This window comes from Lissotriton vulgaris, chromosome 7, assembly GCF_964263255.1.
Source record: "Lissotriton vulgaris chromosome 7, aLisVul1.2, whole genome shotgun sequence".
Taxonomy (NCBI): Eukaryota; Metazoa; Chordata; class Amphibia; order Caudata; family Salamandridae; genus Lissotriton; species Lissotriton vulgaris.
In genome coordinates this window covers 1,098,713,683-1,098,727,987 of record NC_141695.1, presented here as the reverse complement: position 1 = coordinate 1,098,727,987, position 14,305 = coordinate 1,098,713,683, and the positions used below count along the sequence as shown (strand labels likewise).

Genomic DNA, 14,305 nt, shown 5'->3' with positions numbered 1-14,305 from the left:
GGCTACCCTCACGTTACCCTATGCCGATGGGGGCTTTGATGTCCCTGATTTTGAACTTTACTACCTCGGCGCTCAAACGCACTATGCTTACCATTGGATGCGTCCCACGCCGTTTATGCCACAAGTTGCGGCTGAACACTGGGTCGCCCACCCGCTTCCGCTTGAGGGGATGGTGCTGGGCAATGTGGCCGATGTGGACACGCATCGGACGACGGTGACGTGTACGGTGGATACTTGGAAACGTGTGGCGCGTTTACTGGGTGTTTCTTTTCTCTACTCGCCGGAACTACCTCTAGCCTATCACCCTGCTCTTTCTCTGTTACAGGAGACGGGGTTTCAGCGTCTTTGTAAGCGACTTGGGATCCTTACATGGGGTGGCATTTTTCATGAGGGCACTTTCCGTACCCGGGCACAGTTTTTTGGTGCTGTCGACGGTTCCCCTTTGGAGCTGTTTTATTATATTCGCCTTAGGCAGGGCCTTCGTGCCTTGCTATCGGATTTTCCTGCGGAACCGGAGGTAACCCTCCCACTCCACGTACAACTGGTTTCTGATGGTCGTCATTTGGTCTCGAAGCTGTATGGTGCCATTAGGCGGCAGCGTGCTGTTCCGTCCAGTCGGGTTCGGGAGAAGTGGGACGCTGAGCTGGGCATCACTCTCTCTGATGAACAGTGGAAGTACTGCTGTGGTGTTACTGCTAACGTCTCCTCCAGTTGCCGTCTGAAAATTATACATTATAAATTTGTCCAACGGTTCTATTATACCCCGGCGAGGAAACTTCGGTTTCGACTGGCGGAGGACGATCGGTGTCTTCGGTGCCGGGTGGAGGGTGCCGACTTCCTGCACCTTGCGTGGGAATGTGCGGACGTTCTGGAGTATTGGATGCAGGTCCATGCTGCTCTTCAGATTATGACTGAGGATGGAGTATTGTTCGACCCTTTGGTCCTCCTGCTGGGATATACCAAGGAGGTGCCTGCCCCCCACCGTAGATTTGCTGATGTGGCCTTATTGTTAGCTAAACGTAGAGTGGCCTGTTGTTGGGGACGTGGCAGGGTGCCACGGTTCAAGGACTGGCTACGTGATCTCATTTACTGTCAGGACCAATATAACGTTTATGCGGAGCTGATGCCCGTGAGATGTAGGCCCAAGGATTTTTGGAGCCCGTTACAGGTGTATCTCCTCACTAGGGCGGTGCAGGACCCTGAGTCGGAAAGTGAAGACCGGGTTGGAATTGGTTAACGCCGGCGTAGTGTTTGCTGTGCCGCACTGACATTAGACGGGTCTCTGGCGTGGGTTGAGGGGGGGATTGTCTTCCTCTTCTGCTGAGATGGTGGGTATACACGCCCTACTGTGATGTCACTGTTCACGGGTTGGTGGGCCGATGCATGTCTTCTTATCGATGGAGTTCGGAGGGTGGGCCTGTGTGGACCACGTCATGCTTGAGGGTTGGACCGTCCGCTGGAGTGCTACGGTTCTCCCCCCACCAAGAATGTACGCTAAAAGCTTCTGCCTCCTCCACGGGTTGCTGCTATGTTTGGATACGCTATGCGATGCGTGTTTACAATTGCTATATGCTTTGTCCATTGCTGCATGCACTGTCGTATATGTCGAATTGTACTCTGGACTGTCTGATCATTTTGCCATATTGCACTGTCCATTCTCATTTGTATGTACCATGATTGCACTGCTGCTGTATCTTGCCTATCTCCAAATAAAGGTTTAAAAAAAAAAAAAAAAAGGCTAAGGGGAGAACAGAGGAGTGGGGAAAGGGGAAAGTGGGACAGACCATGTAAGATACAACAGTGTTGCCAAGGTAAGTAACTTGTCTGTTCGGAATCTGAAAGGGCGCTCGGAGCACTAGAGTACTAGAAGTAACATAAGGGTTTCCTTTGATAATATACAAAAAAGACTCAAACCAGGTTAGTAATAATAATTTAAAGGTTATAGCGTGTAGGCATCACACATAATTTAAATCTTTTTTAATTTCGTAATTTAATAACATGACCGTGTAACATCCATTTTTATTTTTTATTTTTAAGGAAAACTGGTTAAACGCACTGGTAAAGTTTTGCCTAATATACTGGAGAACCTTGTTTCGGATGAGAATGGGAACCCATCAATGCAATACAGGTTAGTAAAGATTATTTAAAAGAAGGTGCAAGTGTTGATGTTTTTTAAGTTTAAACCAAGTGTACATGTTGAGGCATCCGGATGTGTTTGTTTGCTGTGCATTTGTATTCTTATAGATGCAGTGGGCACTGCACAGTTGCATGTCTGTAAAAACTGTTTCTTTGAATTGATCCTACCCGACAGTGTCTGTTGTAGTACCAAACAAGCATTGGCTATGCCAATAGAGATTGCTTTTAATGGCCTCCCACTGAGTTATTAACTTAGCCTATGCTGTGTACACGTAGATGGCCATCTTAGAACTAGGTTACCCTTCCTATAATTGTAATGAAGTATGGCAAAAACCATTGATCTTTGAATGGTCTTGGTATGCTTTGATATTCTTAACTGTTCCAAGATGGCTTACACTGTGTTTTAACAAAAGCATTGGCAAAGCTAGTTGATCTTGGGTTTTCTTAAACATGCTTCTTCTCATACTGCCAGTTTTGGGCTCATGTTTCTGTGGGTGAATGAATGAGTGAATGTAAGAATGATCCTTGAATGGATGGAACAATAGATAGCAAGTGGCTGAATAAAGTGGTAAAGGAAGTGCCAAACAAAGTAAGTTGATCAATGCAATGAGAGCTACCATAGTGTTGATGTGTGAGGGCAAGGGCTGCATGTGGGGCCATGGCAGTGTGATTTTGCAGTGTGGTAGACTGCTCTTTGTGGCGGAGTTAGTATTTATTGGTAAATGTGGTACTGACCATTGGAAACATTGTACATGTAGAAGGTGTAGCTTTTCTTGAGAGAATATTCTCCTTTTGGAGACAAGTGTGTGTTACAGCATTATCTTTGCCTGGCATAGTGACCAATTATTTTTAAAGATGAGATGCTTTTTACTTCGCCTTAACAAATATAGGTATTACTTTTTTTAAACATAAATAATTTGTTACCATTATCTAAGTTCCTGGTACTTTATTTACTGAGATGAAAGACTGTCGGAGCCTTACTGCATTCAAAGCCTTGGCCTAGAAGTCACTGCAGAGGTCAGCAGCGAGCAAATACAAATACGCAACACAAAGGCACCCAAAGAAACACTCTCTTACATTCATTTTAAAAAGTTTGCAAATTATTGCACAGACGTATGCCAAAAACAGACTCTGGCAAATGGTGGAACGCATAAAAAACAAGCACGTAAACGCACCCAGAATGCAGCGCAAAGAGATATTGTATTACCGCGCCAGTGGAGCTACACCAATTATTATGACCATGCCCAAGCAAGTACATGGACACCTAAAACATTAATATAAGTATATGCACAAACCTGCAAATAAACACACATGGTACCAAACAAAGCGACAATCTGTCACAAACAAACAAGACACAAAGTCAGGACAGCTGCCCATTCCGTTCAAGAGTTTCAAACTCTCTTCAGGTTCCAGCGCAGTGGCAAATGTCCTTATTCGCTCTAAAGTGACGACAGCAGGCACCGGACAGGGTGAGTGTGTCGATCACCCACAAAAATCCGCGAAGCACCACCTGATACAACCTGAATGATTGCAGTCACAACAAATTAGGCCAACTCCTTCCCCCTCTCTCATAAATGCACACATAAATAAAGGATTTAGAGAGAGGAGGAGGGAAAGAAGGTATAGGGTGAAGAGAGATATAGCTCATTTAAAAAGTAACACCGCTTCCGAAAATAGCATTCTGAACAAGTTTCACTTTGCAGCAATTCAGCTGTCACATTACAAAAGGAGGAATGTGAGGGGAATAGATGGCACAAGCAGCAGAATATTTCAAGCAAAAGGAAAGATCTACATGGGCTTCCGCTTAGTAGAGAGCACACTTCTACATGGGCTTCTTCTGAGCAGGGAGCACACTTTTAGAAGTGAAAGAGAAATAGTTCAAATTAGGCGGCCATATGCAATTCTGTCTTCAGCACAATAGGAAGGGGAAACGAATCCTACTTCAAACCAGAAAAATAAAATAATATAAATCACTTATTTACAAATTCTGCCTTTTATTTTTTTTGTTGCCTTTTGAAAGGTCTTGCAGGTGTGCTAAATATCATGTTAACCTAAAACACATTAAAAGCAAATATCACCAGTCTTTTTTACACACACACACACACACACACACACTCACCTTTAAAAAAGTAGACCCAGCAAGGGAGATTGAGTGTAAAACTAGCATGCACTTTTTAGATTTACAGCTTACCCAGGACACTAAACAATAACCACATGCTATCAAAGAAAAGGTTGCAAGAAAAAGATCACATTAAAGAAAAGATCGAACGAACACAGAAGACAGATTACACGAAGACACATAGTGTGTGTGAGAAATAAACAGAAAACATTACAAAAACTGAGATGCCACATTTGTGAGAGAGTGCCATCTTTCTTGCACTAGTATGCCCCCACTTTTTGCTGAACTGCTGATGCACTTTGACTGAGTGTGCCCTGGGCTTCTGCCAACCAGGTATCCAGGGCCTGTGTTCATTCCCTAAAACTGTGTTGAAAACAAAACCCAATTGGCATCTCTGGCCACCTGTAAGCCCCTAGTAAATGGTACCCAGGGCATGGTGACCAGAGAAGACCCCTAAGGGCTGCAGCACTTATTGTACCACCCTTAGGGAACATGTACCCTGACACCCACGCCCTGCTTTTGCAGGCTGAGTGTCTAAGTACAGAACTAAACAAAGAGTCGACATGGCACACATCCCTGTGTTGCAAAAAACGGGGTTCGCGGAGAGCACTCCATATTATCCTTGAATTGATCCTTGTATACTATTGGTGCTGAGACTGATAAGGGGCGTCACTCCTTGAAATTGTTTGAGTTTGAGACCAACTGGGGTGTTGGTCCAGTCTCGCACTGTTCATATAGTGTTAACCACACCTTGTATTTTTGTCAATATAAACTCCACTTAATCAAATACTTTCTTAGATTTATTCAACATTCTGTTTTAGCGATCAAATTCATGTTATATATCACATGATATTTCCAAAAAACATTTGTTATTCAGTACATTTCTTATATTCTCACTTATAATCACATTTACTATGAATGAATCACAAGCACATTTTCAATTCTTGATACATCCTAATCATATGCCCAATGCATTTCGGCACCTTGAGTGCCTTCCTCAGGGGCTGCCTCTACAAGAAAAAATAAAAGTGGAAAACCAATTGTTTATCATGTGTGTACATGGATGCTCAAATTTTTAAATTGCAATGTTATATGTTCATACCTTCTGGCTGTATTTGGCCAACCTCTGCTATCTGTAACAAATATTTGTAAAAGTATGAATTACATGTGCCTATTAGTTTCACTATGGAGGAATAATGATCAGTTTCCCCTAATCTTACCGTAATGGTTACGAAGAATCTGTTTGTGTGCTGTAACGAAAGAACGAATACAGGCCGTGTAGCGATAGCTTGCACTGAGTTTACAATATAGTTATTCACGGAATTGTTCCATGAAGATATATAAACATACCTGTGATAGTGCGTCGTTTCTTTTTGACCTGGACAATGAAATAAATATACGGAATAACTCATGGGTGTCTGTACATCTCCATGTATTGGGGCAACAAGGTTATATTCTTGTTTGTCACATACCTGTGATCAGATAAGTGGAATGTTTCTGAAAAAAGATTCAAAGGAAATTCGTTAAGCTACTACCCGTCTTATCGCTTGTAATGACCGCCTAAGCGCCATTAGCGTGGTGCTGCAACACTCTATGTTCGTAATTTAAAACAAACCCGCATTAGTTAGTATTCGAACGAGATGATCTCCGCTTACCTCAAGAATACTGCCGTTACGCTTTGTATCGTGGTGATCTCGGTTGTTTGGAGCGAGCGTCGGTCGCGGTTTATGTTTGTTTAGATAAGTGCCGTTTCCTGGGTAATAACAAACGACGGACTGATTGCTCGTATCGGCTATGCCGTTCCCTGTAATGTCTCGCCATATTGGAATGGTGTTACCGAATATTTAATGTGTTAATACGCGATGTTGAATAGAACCTGCTGGACTTATTGGTATGCCAGTATATGCTGACGCACTAAAACTTAAAGGGCGTCTAAAGACGGGGTATTGTCTGCCGATTGTTTGGAGACACAAAAGATTGTGTTATGTGGACAGTAGAAAAGCGGATATTGATATTGATATGTAATATTGATTCTTGGCCCAAATGAGGGCGGACGTGTTGTGCACGTGCTATTTAATGTGTTCATGAAATAAATGATTATATACCACCTATTTTGTATGTGGTGTTTATGTCCTCTGTTCTAAATGGTGGATCCTTAGGGTTTTTATGAATTTTCGGGATCATATATAGTTTTGGACATCTGGGGTGATTGGTGGTGAGATATGCCTTGGTGTTTTTATTTATCCATCCTTGGTGAACCGCTTCCTGTAATAGTTGTTTGAGTACATTTTGTATTTCTGCTGTTGGTTCCTGTTCCAGAATCAAGTATGTCTCTCTGTTGTCAACATGCTGATTGACCTTCATATTGTAATAGTCAATGTCCATAACCACTATTGCTCCCCCTTTGTCTGCTGGGTGAATTGCCACTTCTGGGTTATTGGATAGCTTCTGCAATGTGTGTCTTTCTGATTTGGTCATATTTTGTTGTTTTATTTTTTTGAAATCCAATGTCTCTATATCCTTTTTCACCATGATTTCATAGGTATCCAGCATTTTGTGTGAGACTGGTGGTTGAAATGTGCGTTTTGGTTTAAATGGTTCTGGTGTTTCTTGTGTGGATTGTAGTGTGGTTTCTACCACATTAGAGAAAAAATGTCGTAAGCGTAAGGATCTCATGAAGCGATAAAATGCAGCCTCTGTCTCTATTTCGTTTGCCTTGGTCGTTGGAACAAATGTTAATCCTTTGTTCAATACGTTAAGTTCATGTTTTGATAAATTGATTGTCGATCTGGAACCTGCTCCTGCTTAATCCCGGTGACTCCTGTGGACAGCAACCTTTGGACACCCGGAGACCTGCCTGCCTTGACCCTCTTAAAGATTGGGACTCATAAGCAGAGGCTCTGCTTCAACAACCAGACCCCTGGTGCCAGCCAGGAAGCACAAGACGAACCCACTATGCACCCGCCGACCCCGGCCCGTGCCTGAGGGATCCAAGACCCCGAGGACTTCCCCCTGGCAACTGGGACCCGAAGTCCAGTGCCCAAAGACCCTCCTCCACGAACCAGGCGACGCCTGCAGCCTCAGAACTAGGGACCCCTCCAACCGTGACCAGGCGAGGGTAAGATTTCCCGGCACCCAAAGACACCCCTGCACCCTGCGGCTCCCTGTGCCTCCCTTTGGGGTACCTACCTCTTCTCCAAGATCCCAACTTACCTCTCGAAGTGGTGGTCGCACCTGAAGAATCACCGTCCCGAGTCTGCAGCCTTTGTTCCCTTTTTACCTTTCCCATTAAATAACATTGAGCGCCCGACGGCTCAAAAGCACCCTGCACCCAGCCGCCCGAGTGCCACTGGCAGTGCACCCTGTGTCCTATCCTACCTCCCCCATTTACCCATAGCAAGTAACCAGGAGCCCACCTCATACAGCCGCGTGGCCTGCTAGTCAGCAGCCACCAACCGAAGGCCCCCTGCCTCTCATTGAATAACATTGGGCCTAACTACCTCTGCACCTGCCACCCCTGTGCCGCTGAGGGTGTACCCACTGTACCTACCTGACCCTGGGGGACCCCTGTGTCTATGCCTAGAACCTTAACTTCACCAGTTGAGTACTCACCTGGAACCCGATACTGCCATAGGATAACATTGACTGGTTTGACTCGAAAAATCTTCTAAGATTGAAGTTTTGAAACTTTAAAAAATTGCTATAAAATCAGCCGAGTAACACATTTTAAAATACTCACCTGGAATCGGGAGAGGAGCCTGTACTGTACCTTTCAGCCCAGTACTGACCCACAAAGGTAATTTTTACAGTACTTACCCATAACTTGAATTTTCTTCCATAGAAAATCATTGACTGTTTTTCTCTGAAATTTCTTCTAAGTGTCTACTTTTGAAAACTGCAAATATTCTTTACAAATAGTGACAACTACAAAACCGTAATTACTTACCTGTCATAAGTAGAGATCCCAGTGCTGGACCTAAGAGCCAGTACTGGATTACAACAGTAACGAGTACCTACTTTACCTGTGACTTGATTTTCCTTCCGTTGGATAATATTGCTAAATTTTCACTGAAAAGTTTCTAAGTGTCAACTTTTAAAATAGCTTTATATTCTTTAAAAATCAACACAATAACCAAAACGTTTTTACTAAACTGTTTTCAGCTTAGACCCCAGGACTGAATCTAGGATCCAGTCCTGGAATGACCAAAGTAATCTAGAAAGTAATCAACTGCATTTATGTAGAGAAACCCATTGAGCTCAATGTTGAATTGTTTTTAGAATTGTGTTGCCTACTGCAACCCCTGTACCTATTGTGTTTACAAAGTCGATTACCTTACTGCAAAGTAATTTCCTGAAGTCACTCATATTGAGAAAAGTATATTTTGATGCCTGTTGGTTCTAAAAATAAAACAAGTATATCTTTTGATATAAAAACAATTGGCCTTGAGTTCAGTCCTTGAGTGTGTGAAACCTTTTGTTGACTGAGTGTGTACAACAAATGCTTTACACTGTCCTCTGGTACTGCCTTACTGCTCGACCAAGCTACCACTTTAGAGAGTAAGGTCACACCTGGCTTTAACCTCTGTTATACCTCTGGGGATTGTGAACTTTATACACACTGTACCTTACTTTGGTCCAGTATATATAGAGCCACTTTCTCACATTGGTGGCAGCGGTGGGATCCAAACTTGCATTTGTTGGACTACTTGGTTACCATCTGATCACACGACAGAACTCATAAATTGCCTTTTAGAATTCTGAAATTGGTTTTTCCAAAATACTAAGTCTGGTAGCGCCTTGCTTGAGTCCCATTAGAATTTTAGGAAAATGAGTCACTAAAGTTAAGGTAGAGGGTTAGAACTGTCAGGTTAGAATGTCTCAACAGAACCCTGCTATTAGTGGAGATAACATGGACCTGTTTGAAGAGCTCGACCTCACATCTTACGTACACTTGAATTCCAAGGAATTGAGGTCCTTATGCAAAATTAAAAACAAAGTCATGGGCCTGCATCCAACCAAACAAGGGCTCCAGGAGCTCCTGGCTGAGTATGCAAAAGGCCATCCCTCTGAACAGGGTGGCACCCAGTCAAAGGAAGAAGAGGAGGATGATAGTAATACCCCCCCCCCCCACTCTTTAGGGAAGTAAGGTTCCTCATACCCTTCACTCCAAGAGTCAGCTTCTTGGAGCCTGGGAACCACACAGGTGGACTAGGCCCTAGAGATCACATTAGGGAGAGCCCCAATGAAGAGGACAACTTCTTAGCAAAGTTGGCAGAGAGATTCGATCTAGAGTCCAGACTCTTGGCTCCGGAAAAAGAAAGGAAAGAGATGGGCTTAGCCCCCATCTCTGGTGGCAGCAATACCAATAATAAGGTCGGAGAGCAATCTTAATGATCCTAAAATCCCCAACGGGATTGTCCCTATATTTGAGGAAGGCTATGATATCACCAAGTGGTTCACAGCCTTTGAGAGGGCTTGTGATATCAGAAGATTAAAGAAACTCTCTGGGGGGCACTCCTGTGGGAACTCTTCTCTGGTAACTGCAGAGACGGGCTTCTGACCCTCTCTGGGCCAGATGCAGGGTCCTATGACCTCCTGAAGAAAACTCTGATTGAGGGATTTGGACTCACTACTGAGGAGTACAGAATTAGGTTCAGGGGGTTCACAAAACCCAGACCCAATCGAGCATAGATTTTGTAGACGACTCAGTAAAGACACAGGATGGTTGGTTACTGGACATAATGTGCATGATTTTGCTGGACTTAACAATCTGTTTATGAAGGAACACATTTTGAGTAATTGCACAAATGAAAAGTTGCATCAGCATTTGGTAGACCTAGGTCTAATTTCTCCCCAAGAATTGGGAAAGAAGGCAGACCATCGGGTCAAGACTAGGTTGACAAGGACAACCACTGGGGGTGACCAAAAGAAGGTAGTTACAAAACCTCCCCAGGGGAAAGGTGGTGCGAATCCCCAAGATAAAAAGTTTGAGTCTTCCAAAGGGCCCCAAAAACCTGTTCAGGTGGGTGGGTCCCAAAGTACTCCCTATGTGCCTTAGCCCTATAGGGGGAAGAACTTTGATCCTCACAAGGCCTATTGTAACAACTGTAAGAAGTTGGGACATTTAACTGTAGACAAAAACTGCCCCTACAACAAAGCCCCTAAGGTACCCAGTACAGCTACTCCAGCGACAGTGAGTCTACAAATGGGATCAGAGGAGTGTCCAGAGCAAATCTGGGAATACACTCAAGCTAGTCTAGTCTCTTTAGGGGAAATTGAGTTTGCAAATGTAGCTGGTTGGCCACCCAACTTGAACAAATATTTGCAATACCCCTCCATTAATGGAACTAGAGTAGACGCCCTGAGGGATACAGGTGCCAGTATCACTATGGGGAAAGATATGCTGGTTTCCCCAGAGCAATACTTGATGGGGAAAACGTACCCAGTCACCAATGCTGACAGCATTACCACCCAACGCCCTATGGCTATGGTGACATTGGGTTGGGGGGAGGTTACTGGCCTAAAACTGGTTGTGGTCTCTCCACAATTGCCAGCTGACTCTCTGCTTGGAAATGACCTGGAAACCTCAGCCTGGGCTGAGGTTGAGCAAGTAACCCATGCAGCCATGCTGGGTATCCATAGACCGGTGTGTGTGCAAACCAGAGCACAGAGCAAAAAGAAGGGTGAACAAGTAGGTTTGAAGCCTGCAAGTATGGCCCATCCAACCAAGAGAAAAAGCTAGAAGACTGGGGGACCAGCGTCTTCACAGTAAGCCTCTCAGGACCCCTCTCCTCAGGGAGAGGACTTGGAAACCCTAGAGGGAAATGAGCCCATGGACCTTGAGCCTTACCAGATTGGACTCCTGGGCACAGGGGGACACACGAGGGAAGAGCTATGCCAGGGTCAGCAAGACTGCCCCACTCTTGAAAGCCTGAGGCAGCAAGCTGTTTCAGAAGCACAGGGAGATGTCCGTGGCACCCACAGAGCCTATTGGGAAGAGGGATTACTGTATGCTGAGGCAAGAAACCCCACTCCTGGAGCTACCAGGAGGGTGGTAGTGCCTCAGAAGTACAGGGAGTTCCTTCTAACTTTAGCCCAGGACATCCCCTAGCTGGACATCTGGGGTAGAACAAAACTTGGGAAAGGCTAGTTAGTCACTTCTACTGGCCCGAGATGCACCAAAAGGTGAAGGAGTTTGTGGGCTCCTGTGTTACCTGTCCGGCCAGTCGTTTTTTGGAAACAAGGGGAACCCAATAGATAGCTAAGGACCATGGGTATAACTACGTTATAGGAAACAAAGGTGCTTAGCTTATTCAACATACATACAATACAGCGTAGGCAAGTTAAAGATCACTAACAGTGTCACCTGAAGCGGAGCATACACATTTTCATTTGACAATATTGTAAGTGTAACCCCACTTTTGGGTGTCGCTTACAAATTGTCAAATGAAAATGTGTATGCTCCGCTTCAGGTGACACTGTTAGTGATCTTTAACTTGCCTACAGTGCCCTGCTCTTGCTCCCTTCCTTTGCCTGAAAAAACACCCCTTTCACTCTATTCCTATTCTTCTTCTTTCCTCTTGGTACGGCACAGGCTTGTGTCATGCTATTTTGATTTGTATTGTATATTAGACATTGTGTCTTGAAAATAAATTCCTTTCCCGGCTGGGTCAGGAAACCTTAACCGTATAGTATTCCATTGTGTTCCTATACTGTATTGTATGTATGTTGAATAAGCTAAGCACCTTTGTTTCCTATAACCTGTCCGGCCAGTGGCAAGACAGGTGGCCACCCAAATGCCCCCCTGATACCACTGCCAGTGGTGGGGGTACACTTTGAAAGGGTAGGTGTGGACATTGTGGGTCCACTTGAACCTCCCATTGCCTCAGGGAACACATTCATTCTAGTAGTAGTGGATCGTGCTACTAGGTATCCTAAAGCAATTCCCCTTAGGGTTACTACAGCTCCTGCAGTAGCCAAGGCCCTCCTGGGTGTCTTCACCAGGGTAGGGTTTCCTAAGAAGGTGGTTTCAGACGGAGGTTCCAACTTCATGTCTGCTTACCTGAAACATATGTGGAAGTAGTGTGGTGTGCAGTACAAGTTTACTACCCCATACCACCCACAAACCAATGGCCTTGTTGAGAGATTCAACAAGACATTGAAAGGCATGATCATGGGACTCCATGAAAAACTCATAAGGAGATGGGATGTCCTGTTGCCTCACCTGCTTTTGCTTATAGGAAAGTACCACAGAAGGGAGTAGGGTTTTCACCCTTTGAACATCTGTTTGGTCATCCTGTAAGGGTACCACTTTGTCTTGTGAAAGATGGTTGGGAGAAGCCTCTCCAAGAACCCAAGCAAGACATTGTGGACTATGCGCTTGGCCTAAGGTCCAGAATGGCTGAGTATATGGAAAAGGCATCCAAGAATCTTGAGGCCAGCCAGGAGCTTTAGAAGCACTGGTATGACCAAAATGCTGCCATGGTTGAATTTCAACCTGGGCAGCAGGTGTGGGTTTTGGAGCCAGTGGCACCAAGAGCTCTCCAAAACAGATGGAGTGGCCTGTACCCTATCCTGGAGAAAGAGTGTGGTAACTTACCTAGTGGACTTGGGCACAAGCAGGACACCCAAAAGGGTTATCCATGTAAACCGCCTTAAACTCTACAATGACAGGGCTGACATCACCATGCTGATGGTGACTGACTAGGAACAGGAAGCAGAGAGTGAACCTCTCTCTGACCTCCTCTCTTACAGCCCCAAAGATGGGTCAGTGGTTGGAGTGGTCTTTTCAGACACCCTCTCTACCCAACAGCAGACTAACTGCAAGCAAGTCTCGCAACAATTTGCTAGTCTCTTTTCCTAGACCCCCTGTCTGACCAACTGGTGTACCCATGATGTGGACACTAGTGACAGCAACCCTGTCAAAAACAAAATCTATCGACAATCAGACCAAGTCAAGGAAAGCATCAAAGCTGAAGTCAGCAGGATGCTGGAGCTAGGGGTTATTGAACCCTCTGAGAATCCATGGGATATCCCAGTGGTTCTGGTCCCCAAACCTCATCAACAGGGTGGAAAGAGAGAAATTAGGTAGTGTGTGGACTATAGAGGGCTCAACTCTGTCACCAAGACAGATTCTCACCTCATTCCAAGAGCAGATGAGTTGATAGAGAAATTGGGGGCAGACACATTTCTCAGCACCTTTGACTTAACTGCTGGGTACTGGCAGATTGGAATGGCCTCTGGAGCAAAAGAGAAAACCGCATTCTTCACCCCTGATGGGCACTATCAGTTTACTGTTATGCCTTTTGGGTTAAAGAATGCCCCTGCCACCCTCCAGAGGTTGGTGAATCAAGTCCTGACTGGGTTGGAATCCTTCAGTGCATCTTATCTTGATGATAGTGCTGTCTTTAGCTCCACCTGGCAGGATCACCTGATCCACCTACGGTCTTACAAGCCCTTCAATCTGCAGGACTAACTATCAAGGCATCCAAATGCCAGATAGGGCAGGGTACTGTGGTGTACTTGGGCCACCTTGTTGGTGGAGACCAGGTCCAACCCTTACAGCCCAAGATCCGGAGTATCATGGACTGGGCAGCTCCAACAACCCAGACCCAAGTCAGGGCATTCCTTGGCTTGACTGGGTACTACAGAAGGTTTGTGAAGGGATATGGGTCTATTGTGACTCCCCTCACAGAACTCGCCTCCAAGAAAATGCCCAAGAAAGTAAACTGGACTGTTGGCTGCCAAAAGGCTTTTGACACCCTGAAAAAGAAATGTGTTCAGCACACATTCTAAAAGCACCAGACTACTCCAAGCAGTTCATAGTGCAGACTGATGCCTCAGAGCTGGGGATAGGAGCGGTCCTATCCCAGATCAATGAGGAAGGCCAAGACCAACCTGTTGCTTTTATAAGCAGGAGGCTACTCCCCAGAGAGCAGCGTTGGAGTGCCATTGCGACCTTTGCTGTGGTTTGGTCCCTGAAGAAGTTGAGGCCATACTTGTTTGGAACTCACTTCTTGGTTCAAACTGACCACAGACCTCTCAGATGGC

The 14,305-nt window shown here is 45.0% G+C and overlaps 1 protein-coding gene across 1 annotated transcript in view; it reads left to right on the top strand.

The window, feature by feature from the left end:
* The window catches only part of MEIKIN (meiotic kinetochore factor), a 976,054-nt gene that overhangs the window by 23,418 nt on the left and 938,331 nt on the right, over positions 1–14,305 (top strand). Inside the window, exon 2 of the mRNA XM_086928855.1 lies at positions 2,038–2,128. Coding sequence (XP_086784981.1) covers positions 2,038–2,128 — 91 coding nt within the window. The remainder of the gene's footprint in view (positions 1–2,037; positions 2,129–14,305) is intronic.